The 22,275-nt window shown below is 46.9% G+C and overlaps 1 protein-coding gene across 2 annotated transcripts in view; it reads right to left on the reverse strand.

The window, feature by feature from the left end:
- LOC311243994 (mitochondrial ribonuclease P catalytic subunit-like) overlaps positions 1 to 22,275 on the reverse strand; it is a 92,132-nt gene that overhangs the window by 44,787 nt on the left and 25,070 nt on the right. For both annotated transcript variants that reach the window (XM_084333403.1, XM_084333402.1), the window contains exon 5: positions 5,201 to 5,435. In XM_084333403.1, the coding sequence (XP_084189529.1) occupies positions 5,201 to 5,435 (235 nt within the window). The remainder of the gene's footprint in view (positions 1 to 5,200; positions 5,436 to 22,275) is intronic.

Below are 22,275 nucleotides of genomic sequence, written 5' to 3' on the forward strand. Positions count from 1 at the left end.
CCACACACATTGACAGTGTTGTGAAGAAGGCACGACAACGCCTCTACTTCCTCAGGCGCCTAAGGAAGTTCCAAGTCAGTCAGAAGATCCTTAGGAACTTCTACTCATGTACAATAGAGAGCATCCTGACCGGCAACATCACCTCCTGGTTTGGGAATAGCACTGCACAAGACCGTAGCAGACTACAAAGAGTGACACGTTCAGCCGAACGCACAATTAGAGGGGGGCTTCCCACCCTCCAGAACATTTACAACAAGCGGTGCAAGGGGAAGGCTAAGAGAATTATTAAGGACTCGAGCCACCCGAACAACTGCCTCTTTGAACTGCTGCCGTCAGGCAAGCGATACCGGAGTCTTATGGCGAGCACAGAAAGACTCAGAAGGAGCTTCTATCCCCAGGCCATCAGGCTGCTAAATGAACAATAATCGCTAAACGAACAATAATCACTATGCAACAACCATCAAATGCACACAGCACACACACCCACACGCACACACACACTCACTCAAACAAACAACACACTGCAGCACCCACTCTCCACACTTTAGATCACACAAACACACTTACACTTTATATTTATTGATAAAGGATTTGCACTACAACTCGTACACCTACTGTGAATTGTACCTAAACTGCACCTCGTCCATTTATGCCTTGCACTATATAGTATTGTATATTAGTACACTGCACAGTATTGTATATTGTATGGTAACTACGTCTACGAACATTGTACATATGTCTAAACTGAACACTGTGACCTCTTTTTTTTCTTCTAATTTTTACTATGTTTTTATTTCATACTTATCTTGTCATGCACAGTCTCTGGAGCGCAACAGTAAGAAGCATTTTGTACAAAAGTATTCTGTACTTCTGTATGACAACTATTAAAGAAATTTGAAACTTGAAACTTGAATTTGTTTGTGGCCTAATTATTTGTATGCCGGTGTTAGGGAGTAAGCACATGTGATTTGGTCTTTGTTCTTGGGGTTTGATTGTTTGGTATTTGGGGGAGGTAGTGGTTTGTTTGTGCAGATTTCTTGTGGTAGAGATTTGTTACTTTGTTTTGTTTGTTTGTTATTGCTTGTGTTGAGGCTTTGGAGTTTGATACCTTAGTGACAGTCTGTGTGTTTTGGGAACCATTAATCCCCGGTTAGGCAAAGATGGCAGGTTTCCAATAGGGGGACTTGTCTTGGTATTTTCTTTTTTAGGCAACTGCAAACGTGGGTAGAGACAGGCACTGGCATTGGCGCTTGTGTCCTCTCGGGAGCACGTCTCTGGCTCAGAGGAGTGGCTGTATAACAGGTACTTCTTCTGCCCAGAGAGTTCCAGTGCATGAGTACCCCCTGCATGTAGTGGCACGAAGATTGAGGTTTTGAGGTAGTTAGTTAGTTAGTTAGTCAGGCCCTGTAGTTAGTCAGGGGGGGGAGGTTTCATTTGATCATACTGTTTGTTTTTTCTTGGTATTCACGCTTCATTGTCCCAGCATAGGTTGTTTGTTTGTTTTGTAGGTCTGTGTCGTATGGCACTTTGTTTGTGAGTGTGGCTCACTTTGTTTAGGTGCTTGTTACACAGTGTTTTTGTGCTCGTTTTTATACGTTTTTGAATACGTTTCATGTCCCTTTTACACAGAAATGCGTTTTTTGGTGGATACGTTGTGGCCCCTACTGAAACGCTAAATTGTGTTTTCCGTTTTTGAGCAGCGCCAAAAACTCGCCGACAACAGTCGTGTAGCCTTCACGGAGCCGTTGTTGCAAAAACGCCCATGCGCAGTAGATACCATCTGCGTGCCCTTTCCTGTGACAACAGTGTGTGTGTGTGGGTGTGTTTTGGACAAAGCTCCGTGTCCCAAATAGCTGCAGCTACCATGTGTTGTCAAGTTATTGTTATAAGGACCCCAGTCCAAGCTACAACAGTCTGCATTCCCTTAACAATTGTTTGTATTGAGCCGTATTGTACCCATTATGCAATATGTTAAATAAAGTTTACATCCATTCATTCTGCTAGCATTAACGATTGGTTGAGCACTGCCACTGGCTAACATGAGCTAGCGTTAGCTATCAGACCCGGTTAGCTCAAAGCTCCTCTTTCAACTTAACAAGCATTAAACAAAATGGCCCAGTCATCTATTCACCTTTGTTTAATACACACAGCGTTGTCTCTAATGTTATCTAACTACTAATAGCTCCCGATATCAGTTTGGTGCTGGCTAACTAGCGTGAGCTAACGTTAGCTTCTAGCCACAATGCTATACTGTTATAATGGCATACTCCATTGACGTTAGCATGCAGCTAACAATGTAGCTACCGATCTTTTTTTAGACTAAACTATCCGCTCTTGGTGGTCACTTGTGTTGATGTTAGTTTTGTTTCATCAACAAATGACAGGCAGAACACACAGGGAATGTATCCGTTTTGTTTATTGCACTTTTATTAGGCTTTGCTGAAAAAGAATTGCTGCATTGGGTAACTAGGCAAGATGGTGGCGCCCATAGGCGCCCGCCTTGTTGACATTTCTTTGCAGGAAGTGTATTGGCACATTCAAGTTCTGATTGGTTGAAATTGCCTTCATGTTCGCCACCTACTGCCACCTACTGCTTTGGCAGTGTACTACATCACTGTGCTCAGGTGACAAAAACGAAAGTGTGACTCGAGGCTGCTACGTTGCGGCGAAACTCATCTGACAATGAAACGAAAATGAAACGAAAGGTGTAACCGGCGCTCTTAGGCCAGTAGTACTATGGCACTCAGTTTTGAGCGACAGAAGGAACTTCTGCTCCGAGAGTTGGCTTTACAAGAAGCAAACCACAGACTAGAGTTCGCTTTGGAGGAGATTAAGCAAAAGGCTGAGCTTGCCAAAATAGATCTGCAGCATAGGGAGCTAGATTTATTGCTTTCTAATCGTCCAACGTTGTCTGTGTTCCCTGTTCCTGTATGTGACATTTCTCTCATTTTAGGTTTGGCAAGTGGTGATATGCAGAGAGGTGTGCGGGCTGTGTTGCCTGTAGATGGTGTGGACATCGATCTGGGTAACAATCTTGCTGGGGTGCGGGTGTGGGCCGAGGGGCCTCTCCCAAGTGTAGTCACCCATGACTCTCCTAGTGCAGACTCACATGACTCTCCTAGTCCAGACTCACATGGCTCTCCTAGTCCAGACTCACATGACACTCCTAGTCCAGACTCACAAGACTCTCCTAGTCCAGACTCACAAGACTCTCCTAGTCCAGACTCACAAGACTCTCCTAGTCCTATGTTTGACGATGTTGACAATGACAACATATCAGATGTTGTCGTTGAGCATCCAGCCTGTGCAGCGACACAGGCAATGACAGCAATGTGTGATGTGCAGGGGGATACCCGAGGCGCGGATGTTGAAGCTGTTCATATTGATTTGGTTCTGCCTGTGAGATTTCAGTCCATGTCGCAGACTACGTTAGTTAGGAAGCAGGACAGTGATCCGGCTTTAGAAACGCTGTTAGATACAGCCATGCCGTTTGGAAGGATTGATGAGACAAATGTTATTGCCAAAGACAAAAATGCAATAACATGTGAACCTCCTAACGCCCACCAACTTTTTCCCATCTAAAGGGGGAGGGGAATAATGGGGACTACAGTAATGTTTCTCTCTGTTCCACTTCTCCAGTACCCGTTCCTGAGAGGAGACTGCCATGGCTCCTACTGGCTTCCAGAGAGGTCGCGCAGGAGATCACAGGGTTTAGCCCTAATGACCTGAGGTTTGGTCAGAAAGTTGGTGGTCCCATGACTATTCAGAGTGAGATGGTTGGGAAGGAGAAAATGAAAACGGGAAAAAAAAGAAAGAAAAGGAGAATTGGAAAGAGAAGGAAAAAAAAGAAGATAAAATCTCTTTATGGTCATTGTGCTGAGATGGATGATGTTATTGTGCCTGCAACTTTCCAGCACCTGATGACATGCGTCTAGGCATGGTTGACCATTTAAGTTTAAATGGTAGAGTGACCTGATAGGGTTGACTCCATTGTTTTGAAGTACATCATCTTTTAACATCCTGTGTTCTTCTCGTCTCGTTTGTTCCCCAATCCCTTCTGTCTCTTGCTCTCTTAATTTGCTTCTTAGGATCCTATGTTGCAGAGAGCGGAGGCAGGAGGGTGAGGGGAAAGGGTGACCGGTCAGCAGGGGTGTTGGAGATGATTTGTGTTGCTTTGTTTGATTTGATGGTGTTTCATTGTATGGTGTATTATCCCTTTGCATGTTGGCCTTAATTCTTTGACTGTTGTATTATAAGCCTAGGGCTAATTTTGATAATACACGAAGAGGCCTAAACCCTTAACCTATGTGGGGTATGCTTGATAGTTTGGTTGGAAACGCCATTTAGCTCTGTGGATAAATATCCCTGTTTTGACACATGCGTTTGATTATAGACATTTGTAGTGGTATGTGCTGTTATCTAGTGTGTAACCCTTGTTTTGTCTGTTCCCTAATCCCTACTGTCTCCTGCTCTCTTAAATTGCTTCCTAGGTGCCTATGTTGGAGAGAGCAGAAGCAGGATGGTGAGGGGAATGGATCAAAGGGTTAAACAGGATTTGTTTGTGATTTGAAATTAGAACAGCTGTTGAAAGAATATTGTTGTTACATTTGGGTTAGTTTGTTTGTAGAATAGAATGTAATTTGTTAACAGGGTAAAACCCTTTTATTTAGGGGGAGGGTGTGACGACCCCCACTCTACCTGCAAATGGGGAGTCTTCTGACTCGGAGAGCATGGTAGAATGGGTAGGTCGTTAACCCAATTACCCTCACCTGTGCAGTGCAGAGAGCTGCCTGCACACTCACAGTATATATGTTTCCCCTGTCTAACCATTCTGTCTGCTTCTCCCATCTGCTTCTCCCATATGCTTACCCCATCAAACAGGACAGGTTGTATCAGCCACCAAGTGAACCACACATTTATACACATTTCATTGTTCATGTCCTTATGCTTTTGTTTGTTTAGATAGGTTTAAATAAATAATTCTTTGTTAACTTTGTATCACGTGTGTCGACTCCCTATTTGTCATAAATTACCTGTTTGTGACACTAATAAAAGCAATAACGATTAAATAACGAGATTTCTCGTCATTGGCACTCAACGCATGGCATGAAATAACGAGTTTCTCGTGGGTGGCACTCAAAGTGTTAACAGGTTAAGTGTTCCTTTAATGGATGCCTTCAGCCTCCTGGAAGCCAGTCACCTTGCTAAGTTGTTGCAGGAGAGCGAGAGCTTCCCTCCATCCCTCCGTCCTGCTGAAGGCCTTGATGAACAGGGTGTAGGCTCCGGTGTCGAACGTCTCGAAGCGTCCCTTCATCATCCCGTACAGGTCCAACACCTCTGCGTCGTGGCCGTTGCTCACACAAAGTGTCAGGTAAAGCAGCAACAGCTCGTAGGTTAGATTCCCCGTCTCTGTAGCGACGAAAGCCAGCAGGGACCTTGGGGCAACAGATAAGAGGGAGGGAGGGAGGGGGAGGGAGAGAGAGCGGGAGGGAGAGAGAGAGAGAGAGAGAGAGAGAGAGAGAGAGAGAGAGAGACACACACACGTTGGGCATTCTATTAATAATAACTTTAAAGTAAATTGTTCTCTCTCCTGACACCATGTTAACCTCACCTGTTATCTCTCCTCTCCTGACACCATGTTAACCTCACCTGTTATCTCTCCTGACACCATGTTAACCTCACCTGTTATCTCTCCTGACACCACGTTAACCTCACCTGTTATCTCTCCTGACACCATGTTAACCTCACCTGTTATCTCTCCTGACACCACGTTAACCTCACCTGTTATCTCTCCTGACACCATGTTAACCTCACCTGTTAACTCTCCTCTCCTGACACCATGTTAACCTCACCTGTTATCTCTCCTGACACCATGTTAACCTCACCTGTTATCTCTCCTGACACCATGTTAACCTCACCTGTTATCTCTCCTCTCCTGACACCACGTTAACCTCACCTGTTATCTCTCCTGACAAAAAAAAAAAAAAAAAAAAAAGTATAATATTGTAGAAATCGTTGGAAAGGAGAAACGCACAATTTCTATCTTGCGACAACACAAAGCCATGTGTAATTTATTATATTTTTAACACAAGTGACAGCTGTCAGATCTATGCCGTGCTAGCCTCTGACAGCTCGTAGTAACCAAACATTTTATCAATGACATTCCACCAGCGCGTCTTCTCTAAGCCCAACCCCAAAACCAACCTCCTTAAAGTGACAGTGCCCCATCAATACAATACAATGGTGAATTATGTCCATAGCACCCACTACATACGTCCCCCCAGAATTAATCATAACAAAAGAAGTCAATGAACAGGAGGGCGGAGAACTCTGCCATAACGGCTCCGCCTGACCCCTGTAGAGGCCGGCGCCTCTGTAGGGAAAACCTCAAGGGCCCTACGGCCACTCGGGCACTAGATAGGTGGCGAGGGGGTCTCGTGGGCCTTACTCGGAAGACGGGGCAAGGTAGGGGGTCGTCCCCACCGTGGGGGCTGGGCCAGTCCAACAGGTTTGCCCAAGTCCACATGAGCCGGTTTAAGGCGGTCTATGGAAATGTGTTCCAGCTTCCCGCCCATGTCCACGACAAAGTACCTGTCTCCAGCCTCCTGGACACAGAACGGACCGTCGTATGGAGGTTGCAAGGGGTCCCTATGGGCATGACGGATGAAAACATATTCCGCTGACTGCAGACTTGTAGGGACGTGCGACCGGGGGAGGCCGTGCTGTGAGGTGGGGACCAGTGTGAATACCTTAGCCTTCTCCAGAAGTGCTGTCCGGAGTGTCCGCTGCTGGGCTGCAGACCAGGGGACAGTAATGTTAGGGTTGAAATCCCCTGGCACCCGCAGAGGCTGACCGTAAACCAGCTCAGCCGAGGAGGTCTGAAGGTCTTCCTTGGGGGCCGTCCTGAGACCAAGCATGACCCACGGGAGCCGGTCGACCCAGCCGCTGTCAGTAAGGCTGGCCCAAAGTGCTGCTTTCATTGAGCGGTGAAAGCGCTCGCATAACCCATTGGCCTGCGGGTGGTACGACGTAGTCCGGTGTAGCTTCACGCCCAGGCTCTTGGCGACCGTGTTCCAGAGCTCGGACGTGAACTGTGGGCCCCAGTCTGAAGAGAGGTCGGCTGGAGTGCCAAACCGAGCAACCCAGGTTCCAATAAAGGCCCTGGCCACCTCGGCAGACGTCGTGGCTGACAGTGGAACTGCCTCTGGCCAACGGGTAGTCCTGTCTACCATAGTAAAGAGGTAACTGAAGCCGTGTGAGGGGGGCAGGGGGCCCACTAGGTCAACATTCACGTGGTCAAACCTCCTTTCAGGTACAGGGAAGTGCTGCAGGGGGGCCTTGGTGTGACGGTACACTTTAGCGCGCTGGCACTCCAATCAGGAGTCAGCCCAGTCTCTCACATCTTTCCTAAGCCCAGCCCAGACAAACTTGGCGGACACAAGTCTCTGTGTAGGTTTCTTTCCCGGGTGGGAGAGGCCGTGGACAGCGTCATAAACACGCCGCCTCCATCCTGTGGGAACGATGGGGCGGGGCTGTCCCATAGAGACATCACACAGGAGTGTGGTGCCAGCGCTGTCAAAAACCACATCCTCTAACCGCAGGCTTGAGGTGGCTGACCTGAAATCTCGCACTTCAGGGTCGGTAGCCTGGTCTGCCACCATACCGGTGTAATCCAGCCCCAAGTGGATGGCGCCCGCTACAGCCCGGGAGAGGCAGTCTGCGACAAGGTTCGCTTTACCTGCCACATGTTGAATGTCAGTAGTGAACTCTGAGACATATGAGAGCTGTTGCTGTTGACGGGCGGACCATGGCTCAGACACCTTGGCCATGGCGAACGTCAGCAGCTTGTGATCCACGAAGGCCGTGAACTGGCGGGCCTCCAGCAGGAAACGAAAATGGCGGATGGCAAGGTAGAGGCCGAGGAGCTCCCGATCGAAGGTGCTATACCTCCGCTCGCTGGGGCTTAACTGGCGGCTGAAAAAAGCGAGTGGCTGCCAAGCCCCGCCTACCCACTGTTCAAACACTGCGCCCACGGCAAAATCTGAGGCGTCGGTGGTGATGGAGATCGGGGCCTTAAAGGAAGGATGTGCCAGCATGGTGGCGTTGGCTAGGGCAGCCTTGGCATCCAGAAAAGCGTTGTCTCTCTCTGCAGACCAGTCGACAGCATGTTTTGGCGCTTTACCCCTAAGGGCCTCATACAAAGGCCGCATAATCCGAGCCACCTGGGGAATAAAGCGGTGATAAAAGTTGATCATTCCGAGAAACTCTTGCAGTGACCTAACCGTGGGCGGCCGGGGAAAATTCATCACAGCTTCCACCTACATGGGAAGAGGGACCGCTCCCTCCTTAGTGACTCGGTGCCCCAGGAAGTCAATGGTCGACCGCCCAAACTGGCATTTGGCTGGGTTGATTATCAGTCCATGCTCATTTAGCCGCTCAAAAAGCATCCGGAGGTGGGACATGTGCTCAGCCTTAGAGGCGCTGGCTATGAGGATATCATCCAAGTATACAAAAATGTAATCCAAGTCTCGTAGCACAGAGTCTATAAGGCGCTGGAACGTCTGTGCAGCGTTTTTGAGGCCGAATGGCATGCGCAGAAACTCAAATAGTCCAAATGGAGTTATGACTGCTGTTTTGGGGACGTCCAGCGGTTGGACGGGCACCTGATGATACCGACGCACAAGGTCCACCTTGGAAAAAATGTATTTCCCTGAAAGGCGGGCAGAAAAGTCCTGAATGTGCGGGACTGGGGACCGGTCCGGCGTCGTAGCATCGTTGAGCCGGCGGTAATCCCCACACGGGCGCCACCCCCCTCCCGGCTTGGGGACAATGTGGAGGGGGGAGGCCCATGGGCTGTCGGAGCGACGGACAATGCAGAGGCGTTCCATGTTCTCAAACTCTGCCTTGGCAATGCTGAGCTTGACCGGGTCGAGGCGCCGAGCCCGGGCATAGACCGGAGGGCCGGTCGTGGCGATATGATGCTCCACTCCATGCTTGGCTGTAGATGATGAGAACGTGGGCCGCGTGAGGCCCGGGAACTCGGCGAGAAAGTGTTGAAACTCATCTGCGGCGGAGAGCATGCTAGAGAGTCTGATGGAGTCTGCACCCCCAAGCGCACCAGCATAAGAGCAGAACGTAATGGCATCAATTAAGCGGCAATTTTTAACATCCACTAACAGTCCATAATCACACAAAAAATCTGCACCTAGAAGAGGGATGGCTACATTAGCTGTGATAAAGTCCCAGCCAAACCGTTGGCCACTAAAACACATTTCGACATACCTGGTGCCGTATGTGCGGATGGGGGTGCCGTTGGCGGCCTCCATGGGGGGTCCGTGTCCACCGGATAGGATGTCCACTCTAGAAGCCGGCAAGACGCTCCTCTGCGTGCCCGTGTCGCACATGAAACGCCGCCCGGAGATGGTGTCCTGGACAAACAGTAGCCTGCCAGCCCGACCGACGCTCATGGCCACTAACGAGCGCCGGCCCGGGCATTTCCCGGCCCACTGAAGCTGCCCGGCGGGCGGCACTGCTTGGCTTTAGGTCCAAACCGTGCATGATAAAAACACAGCCCCGCGTCACGCTGCTGGCGAGGGGCTGTCGCTGCGGCGGTGATATTCCAGTCTCCCGGCGGTGAAACAAAGGCTTGGGTTGGGAAAACTGCCGCTGCACAGTGCTGTTGACCAGAGCGGCCCGAACCAGAAAAGGCAGCTGACGCAGGAAAAGTTGCATGAAAAGGAAATCAGGCTTGTGCTCTCAATAAATCCAGCATCCTATCCATGAGCTCCGATGGCTTGCTATCACCGAGCCCTTGCAAAGAAAAAAACCGGCTGGCCCGCTCGGTATCGGAAAGTTTGAATGTCTTTAATAGATGAGACTTGATCGTGTGATATTTATCCCGAATCGGAGGGTTCTTGAGAAGATTCACCACTCTGCTGGCTGTCGAACTTCCCAGGGCTGACACCACATAATAATATCTTGTGGTATCCTAGGTAATCTCACGCAGCTCGAACTGTGCCTCCGTTTGCGCAAACCATGCCGAGGCTGACGACTCCCAGGTAATTTCAGCAAAACTGCGTTCATAGACATGTTGCCGCGGAAGCGTCTTCAAAACTTATAACAGGGTCACCAATGTAGAAATCGTCGGAAAGGAGAAACGCACAATTTCTATCTTGCGACAACACAAAGCTGTGTCATTTATAATATTTTTAGCACAAGTGACAGCTGTCAGATCTAAGCCGTGCTAGCCTCTGACAGCTCGTAGTAACCAAACATTTTATCAATGACATTCCACCAGCGCGTCTTCTCTAAGCCCAACCCCAAAACCAACCTCCTTAACACTTTGAGTGCCACTCACGGCTTTTCTCGCGTTTACGACCCGACCGTTGAATGCCACGCCCCGAGTATGCTCTGTTTTTTTTTTTTTTTTTAGTTTTTTTTATTATTAGCGATCTGAAATCATATTGCATCACGCGAACCTACCGTTGGAGATCCAGGGACCGCCGGCGCTCAGAAAAAAGCGCCCCCTATCCTCTCCCAGATGGTAAATCACCCTTTTGGAATGGACTCAATGAAAGTGAATGGGAGAACGGATTTCTGACTCCACATTTTACTTCTCACTGATGCAGCCGAGGTCTACCAGAGTTCATTCTGGAGCCTCTGAGCCGCGCGGATCATGTGTTATACTGTACACACGATGGATCAATACATTTATCGATTTTTTCGAATGACTATCGGAAATTGGAATAAACCATTTGGATACCATCTGACCTCAGGTAAGGAATCTATGTTATCAGTGTTAGGATAATCAGACTCGTTTTCACTGATATATAAGCGTTTATGTGATATGTGATATGGCTGTTTTGACTGTAAAAGCCATGAGGAAATAAGAGCAGCGATTATCAGCGCACGGCACGAGCGTGCGTGCGCACACATATACTATCGATCATCTAGCGTTTATTTGAAAACTATTCATAAATAGGCCGACAAATGACAACGTTCTGGAATATTCCAGTAAAAGGCGATTATCATAGGCATGGGTTGTTTTTCCCCGGAAAACGGGTGATTTTCAAAATGCTATCAAACGGAAATGAAGCGATAAAAATACAATCTGCCTTGCCAATGTTGACTGGAAAATGAGTCTTTGATAAGCGACGGGAAGATTAGACACATAGCCATAATTTAAAACATAGATTAGGCGATATTAACGTTAACATTGGCCGTGGATGGTGGCATTCAATGGGGTAAAAAGGAAAACACGGCCCGGAACTTAAAGTGTTAAAGCGACAGTGCCCCATCAATACATCAAAACAATACAATGGTGAATTATGTCCATAGCACCCACTACAATATTATTATTATTATTATTATTATTATTTAAAAAAAAATTATCATTCCATTTGGGCTGTGGGGGTGCTTAATGTCAGTCGACTGAAGGCTTCTTGTCCTCTGCAAAAGCATGCAATTGGTCCACTGATGGATACATCTTGATATTTGTCTAGTCTAGTGTGTTCATTAGATGGGTGAAATCCTCTTTCAGTGCCTCTGTGCCTGTTTTCGTAGGCAGTTAGCCTCTGGTATGCGTGCCATTAGCGTTAGCCACGATTCTAGGCCTCTTTTCTTTTGGAAAGAATGATTCTTTTTACTAAGAGGTTGGCAGTCAAATACGGCTCCTTTCGACCGATTAGTCGACTAATCGACTAATAGGGGTCAGCCCTACCTCACCTGTTATCTCTCCTCTCCTGACACCATGTTAATCTCACCTGTTATCTCTCCTGACACCATGTTAACCTCACCCGTTATCTCTCCTGACACCATGTTAACCTCACCTGTTATCTCTCCTGACACCATGTTAACCTCACCTGTTATCTCTCCTGACACCATGTTAACCTCACCCGTTATCTCTCCTGACACCATGTTAACCTCACCTGTTATCTCTCCTCTCCTGACACCATGTTAACCTCACCTGTTATCTCTCCTGACACCATGTTCTGTATCGTATGGCTCTCGCTCGGCGTCACTCTCTGCACTGTCCTCGCACATGTGCACGCGCACTGAATAAAGACCACAATGTACCTTTAATCCCAATATTTGTCTGACCACACCCCTATCAGCTTACCCATATAAGCAGGGGTGGGGCCACCCACTCGCCTCCTTTCTCGCTTTCACCACAAGGAAGTGCCTCGGTAGATCCCCACTTGAAGTGATGTGATGGTAGGAGAAGAGTTGGAAAACAAGGATACGTTGACATCATATCTTTATTTTCTCTCTCACTATTTGAGAAAATACGGCGATATTGTCTTCGTACTGGAGTGTCTGGAAGATGATGATCATTCTAAAAATCCTCCACCGGTTTTCGTATTGGGAGTTTGCGCCGCTACATGCCTTTCCAACTGCAGTCCTTGCTGTGTGCTGGTTGCGGTAAAGACACAGCTGGGCTGTAGGACGCGCCGCTGTTGTGAGAAGCGGTGGGTTCCAGGTTTGGTGAGTTATGTTTTGCTGGCAAGCTCCACTTGTCTGTTAGTGCTATGGGGGCTAGTTGACAATGTTTATGAAAACCGGCCCCAGACTAGGGTCCTTTGTTCAGCCTCTTAGGCGACAGAAGACCTTGGTCTGAAGCCCATTATAGTTTAACTAGTGGGCCACGACCATTAACACTGGTGATCCCTGTGTTTTCTGGACGAGTGGATGTTTTCTCTGTCACCGTGAGCCCCATCTTTCATATCCAAATGAGAGTATTCCTCACGAGGAAATATGGGCATAGATGTTCGGTAGCGGAGGATCTGTGTTCAAGTCAGCTACAGGCCATTTTGGGTATTGTGATGGCTCCGTCGGGTGTTGGTAAAATCACCGTTGTAAAACTGTGTTAACATCTTTTAAACTGAATCATTTTAAACTATTCTTATTATTTGCTAGATCCAAATGTGAAACACTGATTATTTGTTCATGAATTACAGGAGTATTACTGAATAGAGCAACTTCTTACTGATGACTATTTTTAAACTGAATCATTTTATTCTTATTATTTGCTAGATCCAAATGTGAAACACTGTGATTATTTGTTCATGAATTACAGAGTATTACTGAATAGAGAGCCTATTAGGATGCTAGATCCTAATGTGAAACACTGTGATTTGCCATATCTTGCTATGCTCGCTCATGCCTGTATTTTTTATGTCCGTTCTATTTTATAATTTTTTGACTATTTTTAAACTGAATCATTTTAAACTATTTTTACTATTTGTGTTACTGAAAACTGTAAGCGGAGAGCCTATTGGGATGCTAGATCCTAATGTGAAACACTGTGATTCTACCCTTCTATCTTTTTATGCTCGCTTATGCCTGTATTTTTTGCTGTTGTGAAGCACTTTGAACTGCAACCTCTGTATGAAAAGTGCTATACAAATAAAGTTATTATTATTATCTTGTTTCTCTTTTCTCTTAAAAAGTGAGGAGGGTTTCAGAACGGCGGCCTGTCTGAGTGAGTGTTATATCATTGTGTACAAGTTCAGGTGATAGCTGTTTAGCTTACGTACTAGTGGTGGCCTACTGTTAGCCAGTCAGCTGTTAGCTGCGGCGCTAGCCTGCTGTGATCACTAGGTGGCCTACCTGGCTAGGCTAGGAAACGTTAGCTTGCTGCTATCGGCCGAGGCCCAGCGCGGGGTGGCTCCGGCCCCTCGCGCGCCGCCGCGGTTCCCAACTCCCCTCTCCCTCACGGGGAGAGGCGGGGGGATTCGAAGTCTCCCCTCTGGTCGTGTGCGCCGTTCGCTCGGCGTCTCGCGGGCAGGGGCGGTAGCAACCGACGGTTAGAGCGGCCGTTAGCTTAATGCTACTCTGTTGAACGTGCTTTGATTATAACATGTTTTAAACACTCTTGACTACGACGTCATCTTTGACAGAGGATGTTCGTCGAACCTGCCCTGGGCCAGGACGGCAAGGACTGCGTCAACAAGGGGGACCGTAGCGACGGGATGGAGCGGCGACGCTGCCCAGATCGACAACACAGAACGGCTGTGTTTACTACGGTGCCTTGAGACTGCACTTCGCTTGATCTACGCTCCGGGTAGGCAAGGTTTGGCCAGACCTTGTACACTTCTTCTGGCTTTCCCTTCTAAATGTTTTGTAAATAACGATGTTTTCCAAAACGAGTGTTGCTGCACTACATTTAGGATACGACGCGAGTTATGTGTGAATTGTCTCGTCACTGGTATTTAGCTTCTCCATGCAAATCGGGTTGTTGTTACAGATGTGAAAATGATCTGGTTTGTTGTGTTGAGAAACATCATGTGTGTTTATATGTACCGTGTACTCACAACTAAGGGGGTTAACTAACCTATAAAGCTATGCTTAGTGACAAATGAGTAAATAATGATTCTTTTCTCAGCCTGTAATGACAATGAACAGTGTGTTCACATATTAACAGGTTTTCCTGTTTTAACTGGCCGTATTAAGGGTAAAGTAGGAGGATTGTGTTTCCCCCCGGTTCCCTGGGGACTTCTTCATCCTCCTCTCAGACATGTTGTTGCACTACATTGTGTCACTGTGTGGTAGGGATGCGATGTAACCCTTAGCTTGATTGCTGAGGTTGTGCTAAAACTGCTGGAGAAACTTTATTTTCCTAAAAGAAAAGATTGTTTGGTCGCTTTCGTGTGTGCTTAGCAAGGCCTGTGGCCGATACTAATCGAGAATTATGTATTCTCTCATTATGAAAAACGGCGTTCCTCTGTAGAGTGTTTTTGCCATTTTTTGTAGGTGATGATGGGTTGTGTGTGTCATGTGACCTACAACTGGGTTGGACTGGCCACAGAAGCACATGTGTAAGTTTGGTACCGGGGCTCTTGGAGAGCCCTCTCTATTCTGTGTTTTTTCCTTAGTAAAAATCAGATAGCAGGTTAGCTCATGCGCTGTGTGAAGCTGTCAGACGCTTCATGGAGCTGACTATGACTGTGTCATACTCTTTTTTTGTCATTACATCGTATCATGGGTGTGGGGTCGTAAAGGGGTGAACTGGTAACCTTTCCTCCCCCTTTTTTCTGTTGGTCAGGGGTAAACCCACCTGTCCTTCAAGGTTCCTGTCACGTTGCGGTTCGGCACGTTACAGGGTGAGGGGGGGGGGGTCTATCAATTTGCTAATAAATGCCTTGTAGAAGTCCATAGAGAAGCCGTCCGGCCCTGGAGCTTTCCCTGGCGTCAGTTTTGTACCTTTTGTTAACGTAGGTATATCTAGGTTGTCTAAGAACTCACACATCTCCTGTCTCTTCTCCCCCTGTGAGGAGTAGAGAGACTTGTAGAAGTCTGAGAAGGCCCGATTTATGAGCAGTGGGTTCCGGGTCAACTCCCCTTTGTCGCTTACCCTAATGGCCGGTATACACCTAGCGGCGTCCTCCCTTCTAATTTGCCACGCTAGTCGTTTTCCTGCCTTGTCACCCTGCTCGTAGTAGCGATGTTTCAACCTTGACATAGCGTTTTCTACCTCTCGCGAGGTGATAGTGTTATATTCTGCCTTTTTTGCCGTTATCTGATCCAATAAGGTCCGTGATTGTAATAGGGAATGTTGATTTTCAAGCGCTTTTTATATCAGTCTCTAGTGAGCGTAACTTGGTTTGATATTGTTTCTTTTTCCAGGAAGAGTAACTAATAATGGAACCTCTTATGTAAGCTTTAAGGGTCTCCCAGACTATAGCTGGGGAGGCAGAGTTTCTATTAACCCTTTAATCGCCAAGGACGACTTTAGACGTCATTGCTCGCCATGCTTAATCTGCCAATGACGTCGTACAGCGTCTTTGAGATCAATATTTAAAAAATCTGTCATGGCAATCATATTTCACCCACGGAGACTTGAGACTTGCTGTTGATCTCCTCTCAACTCTCCAACGGTTCAAGACCGCCATCTGGTGGCCGATCGGCGAATCGCCAAAACCGGAAGTGAGCGGCAGGAAGTGGTACTCACCCATATTTCGTCCGGCCACTCGCTATCGCTCGCGGGACTACAGCTTGATACACTGGATAGCGATCCGTTGCCAATAACTCGATAAACAACATGATTTGGACGTATATAGTATTATACAACCTGGAAATGGATCGCATATATCAACATCCCATAATAGCGATCTTTCTGCTCCACGCTGATCACCCAACGGTCAGAGGAAGCTGCGGTGTGTTTCAGCGTGTTTGATTATTATGATCCATATAAACTGCTCTGATCCATGTATCGCCTATACTACATAAATGATTTAACGTCGGCCACGGACTTATAAACCCCCCCCTCCGGTCACCAGCAGATGATGAGGCATGACGTTTAGGACCTTGTACAATTGAAATTTTTTATCTGACGTCAATCGGTATCAAACTACATTTGATGATCTAATATATGTATTTATGGCTATAACTCACGTTCTGCAGAATGCTGCAGAAAACGATAAAAACATATTTATACTTTAGACCGTATTTTAGTATGAATATGTGAATGAAAAAGTAGAACGTTGCTACATCCTAAACGATAGATACTTGACGTTGAATGGGCCATAGTAATGTCAATTTAGCAATACAATTTAAAAAGTTATAGCCCTGCAAAGGGGAACATCTCCATAGACAAATAGAGCTGGCAGAGGATGGTATAAGGATGGATATAAGCGTGGCAGAGAAAGGGTTAATCAGTAAATACCAGTCAAACTGTTTGTTAATTAATTTGATAACGTCGTTATTTAGAAAGGTAGGAAACATCCAGCGTTTGGAGTTTGTGTGAGAGTCGCTTAAGGCTATTTTAATCAAAAGGGGGGCGTGATCTGAGTGTGTCATGGCTAAGTATTCGCAGGACGAAACAAGATGGAGTTTTGCTGTATGTATAAAGAACGTATCAATCCTAGAGTAGCTGTTGTGCATGTGTGAGTAGAAGCTATATTCACGTTGAGATGCATGCCCCTCCCGCCATATATCCAATAAATTAAGATCTATAAGTTCTTTTTTAAGGGCCTTGGCTGCTGAGGTTAAAGGGTTAGGGGTAGGGGAGGATCTGTCCATAGCAGGGTCTAATACCAGGTTAAAATCACCCCCAATTATAAGTTCTGAAGGGGTGCATGTCACTTTAAGAAAAAGGTTCACATAGAAGTTAGGGTCATCGTGGTTCGGACCATATACATTTAGCATAGTGACCAGTTGGTCTCCCATATATCCCCTGACTAAAATATATCTTCCCCCTTTATCCTTTTCAACTCGATTTGGTTGGAAGGGGATCCATTTTCTTACCAGAATAGCCACCCCCCTTGCTGAAGATGTAAATGAGGAGACAAATATTTGACCTTGCCATTGTTTCCCCAGTTTGCTGTGCTCTGTGTCATCCAAGTGGGACTCTTGCAGGAAGGCCACGTCTATTTGATGTCTTCTGATGAAGCTAAGAACTTTACGGCGTTTAACTTGCCGGTTAAGACCATTAATGTTCCAACTCAGAAAAACGAGTATGTCATTCACCTATGTGGTTGGTATAGCTGGTTAGTAGGACACTGGGATACCTGAAAACATAGTATACAATACCTAGATGTGTAAACATTATAAACCAATTCACAAAAACAGTCCTGTCTGAACCCCTCCCATTTCCCCTTAAAACCCCCCCTTCCCATAAAAAAATACCCTGGTCTATATATCCTCCCATAATCTTGCGTAGTAACATACCCTATCCTACCAAGCGGAGCCGGGCTCCCTACTTGGTTTAGGTTAAGTAATTAAAGGTGTGGGTACGAACAACTCCTTTAAACATTTCAAAACATATATATATATATATACACCCTTTTTTATTAAATTTTTTTCAGGGGTAATATCAACGCTTAAAATGCATAAATGTAATGTGCACACATATATATAAATACATGTACACCTACATATACCCATAAGCACATAACCATCTTGAGATTAACCGTAGTAATATGAATTCACACGGCGGTTATCATTTCAAAAAGTAATTAGAGTATGAGGCTTATTGCCTGGTATGTGTCTTTATTTACCGCTCCTTTCTGGTCGAGTGAAGACCGCTGGATCACTTTAGCATAGCCGGGTGGTGTTTACTCAGATACATCTCCGCCGACCCCGGTGAGTTACGTCTGCCCTCCGGTAGCTCCAAGCTCAGGTTGGTGGGGTGGAGTAGCCTGAAGGAGACATTGTTCTCGTGTAGCTTCTTCTTCAATGGCATGAAGGCTTTTCTCTTTTTGTAGAGGGCCGTGGACATATCCTTGAAGATCTTGATAGTAGAATTACCGTATGCCAGTGATTTCTTTTTCCACGCCGCGTCCAGGATTCTCGTCACATCGGTGAAACGGAGTAGCTGGATCACTATGGCTCGGGGGAGGCTGCCCTCTTCGGGACGGCGTTGGAGTGTACGGTGAGCCCGCTCTATCTCAATGGGTTGCCCGGTGTCTAGGTCCAGTATTTTGGGGAGCCATTCTTGTAGGAAATCAATAGTTTTTCCCCTCCACACCTTCTGGGAATCCCACCAGTCGCAGATTCCTTCTTCTCCCTCTGTTTTCCAAGTCGTCAAGCTTCTCTTTCAGACCGCAGATTTCCTCATCTGTGTTTTTTTTATGATCGCTGAGGTCTTGGTGTAGGGAATTGAGGCTATCACCGTAGCTAGCTTGCACTCCCTCCATTTCCTTAACACGTTGCCCCAGTGCCTGGTTGTCATTGATAAGTCTTTCCACCGAGATGCTTAGAGAGTTCATCTTAAGTTCCATTATGGCTTGAATTCTGTCGAATACTTTCTCCAGTTCCCCAATAAACCATGCCGGCGGTGTTTCATCGTTAGCTTCAACGTTAGCTGGTGCGTTAGCTTCGACGTTAGCTGGTGTGTTAGCTCCTTGCGGTCTCATGCTAGCACTAGTGCTAACGCCGGGCGATGTCATCGGCTTCCTGCTCGCTTCGGTCTTTTTGGGTGGCATTTCTTTGTTGGATATGTGATTAATAAGCGTGAGTTGAAATAAACGTAAGTTAGGCGGAGTATGTTCGATACATCAGGTTTTTGTGTAGGAGCACATTCCACTACGTCCTTCCTCTACGCCGCCATCTTGGAACCGACAGCGGCTGTCTGAAGTGTTGGCCTATATTGTGTTCTCACGTTGTGCAGTTTCGGTGGTAGCTGCTTGGCTTGCGTTCTAGCTGGGTTGAGCTACCTGTTAGCTACGACGCTAGCTCTGTACGCTCGCTCGGCTGGGAACGTTAGCCTGATGCTACCAGTTAGCCTGGAGTTAGCTGTTAGCTTGTGCTACATCGTTGAACATTAGCCGTGAGAATAGCAGGCCATAGCACTCTGACTACGACGTCATCTTTGACAGAAGATGTAGTCGGCCCTGCACCATGATCGGCTGTTGGAGGGGGGCTAGCTTCTTTTGCCCCGCCAGCGAGGGCCTTCGTCAACGTGGAGACCAGCCTGTTGCGGTCCTCTCAGCCTGCATTCATTGGTGCAGGTAAGGGTCCATTGGACACTTCCCCCCTCTTCCTTCATTCCCCTTCCGAATGTTTTGTATTAACGATGTTTTTTCCAAAACGTATGTTGCTTCACTACATTTGGGAATGCGACATGTGTTGTGTGTGAATTGTCTTGATCGCTGGTATAGTTTTCTCTCTACCTAGAAAACGGCGTTGTTTTTTACGTGAGTAAAAATGTACTGGTTTTGTTGTATGATGAGAGGTTGTGTGTGTTCATGTAACGTTAGGCAACGTAACTGAGCTCACAACTGGCTGGGTTAAAAACCCTGCAAAGCTATGCATAGTAGCATGTGATCGAGGGATGAGTCCCTCTCTCAGCTTGTGATGACAATAAACAGGTGTCTAGTTCACATATAAACAGGGCTGTACCTGTTCAAACAAGTCGTATCAGGGGTAAGGTGGTGAGGGGTGGTTTTTTCCCCCGGTTTTCCCCTGGGACCCCCCCCCCCTCCCCTCAAACATGATTTTGTTTACAATATATTGTTTCACTATGTTTGTGGGATACGGTGTAACCCCTCAGCTTCTGCTGGGGTTGTGCTCCTGCTTAGAGAGGCAATTTATTTCTGAAGATTGTTTGGTCGCTGTCATGTGGACTTAGCAAGGCCTGTGACCAGTACTTAATCGAGGACTTATGTCTTCTCTCATTATGAAAAACGGCGTTCCTCTTACGGTAGTGAGAGTGTACTTTTGCCTTTTTTGTTGTGATGGAGGGTTGTGTGTGTCGTTAAGATCCACAACTGGGTTAGGTGTTGGCATACAGAAGTTACATGTGTAAGCTCTTGTACCAGGGCCCTGTGTTTTTCTTCCTTTAGGAAAAGGTGTAAAAATTCAGGTGGCAGGTTCGCACATGAGCCTATGTGAAGCGGTTACCTTGACAGGTGTACATGCGCTTCATGTAGCATGCTATGACTGGTGTCTAGGGCTGTCTTAAATACTTCGAAGCTTCGTTCGATGGCACAAGCTTCGAACATAAAAAAAAATCGAAGTAAAAAAAAAATAATAATAATAATTTTTTTTTTTTTTTTTTTGCCTCCAAAATCTTGCGCCTCCATTCCAATGAAACGAAAGTAAGCGGCGCCTCGACTCCACCTCTCTACAACAAGCACGTGGAGATTATCTGTGTTGAAAACAACAAGGACATGTGCAGCATAATTATGTAATGTCATGTCGTTGGCTGTGAGAGCAGCCCCACTGCACCCAGGCAGCGCAGCCGAGTGAAACCTTGTTGGCTGCGTCACAGTCACGAAAGGGGCTACTTAATTAATTAATCCAATCCACTTTATTTAGAGCACATTTTAAAACAACAAAGTTTACCAAAGTGCTGTACAAGTCCCACAACATAAGATAAAAAATATAATAATAATAATAATAATAATAATAATAATAATAATAATAATAAAAAAAAAAAAAAAAAAAAAAAAAAAAAAAAAATTAAAATCTTTTTTTCCGAAGCTTCGATTGCCAAAAAAAGCTTTGAAGGTCAGCCCTACTGGTGTCATGGCTCTGCTTTGTCATTTGCATCGTATCAGGGGTGAGGGGTCATGAGGGGGTGAACTGATAAAACCTCCCTCCCCTTTTTCTGATTGGTCAGGGGGTTGGGCCTCCTATCCTTCGGGCTTCCTGTCACGTTGCTGGGTCAGCGCGTCACAGGGTGGGGGGGGGGGAGTTTCCTGGGTAGGTGATGCAATGCAGTAGAGACGATTTGTTCTTCTGCTCTGCTCCCTACTAGTAGTGTGTATATTGGGTCAGAGCCTCCTCCTCAGGGAGTTTCAGAGCCTCCTCCTCAAGGAGTTTCAGAGCCTCCTCGGTGAGTTCAGAACCTCCCTCTCAGTGAGGGAGCTTCCTCAGAGAGTCCTAGTCCAATTGTTACATAGCTCAATGTTGCATATGTCTTTTCAATTTATTGCTCACGTGGGAAGTCTCTCTGGGGGTTCCCCGTCCCCTCTTTTATGGAGCAGGTTGACGGGGTGTTGTTTAGGGAGTTCCCTGACTCCTCGCCTGTAATGGTCGGTTGAGTCATGGGATTCCCCCCGCCATAGAGTACGTCACTCCCCGTCCCCTCTTTTATGGAGCAGGTTGACGGGGTGTTGTTTTCCCTTAGCCGCGTCGTATGGGACCCATGTCCGTATTTTCTTCTGTGAAAAAAGCGGCTTCTTGACGTTCTCCCAGGCGGCTTGGAGGAACGGTATCTGTGTTCTTGTTAGAATGTCCATTGATATGTTTTGGGTCTCGATGTGTATATAGTGCTGGCCCTGGGTGCTTCTGATAGGAACCATGCATGGGCTTGCGCGCCTTGGTTGCTCATCATTGAAACAGCGTTTTTATGGGGCAACTGGGATGGAGTTTGTCTCTTCCGAGCGCCAGTGTACTAGGCTTGTCTCGACGAATTCTCGTTCATCTCTGGGGGATGTTAACAGAATAGATCAAAGCATTGGTAGAGGGGTCTCACGCCCTTGGGGTGGGCCACAGGGCGCAGTGCTTTGTGTTCTGACCGTCTGGGTGGCGCCCTCTATAATGTTTTGGATCGACACGCTTACCTACCCCCCTCCTGGGACTGGGGATGGTGGCGTGATTAGGGCACGGGACTGGTTCTGGTCGCGCCGGACCAGGTCAGTTAACCCGTTGTCCGCCAGGGAGCAGATCTGCGGTTCTGGTACCCTGAGGGACTTGTGCTTTTTTCGGGGGGGAAATGCCGGGTCGGCCCGGGCGTTGCAGGGTTTGACGTTATGGAGATGTTCGTGGTTATGTTACTACATGTTATCCCTCACTGTTGCTTGGTCCATGTTGTGTTGTACCTTGCGCCGT

Source organism: Notolepis coatsorum (genome assembly GCF_963971535.1).
Source record: "Notolepis coatsorum genome assembly, chromosome: 1".
NCBI lineage: Eukaryota > Metazoa > Chordata > Actinopteri > Aulopiformes > Paralepididae > Notolepis > Notolepis coatsorum.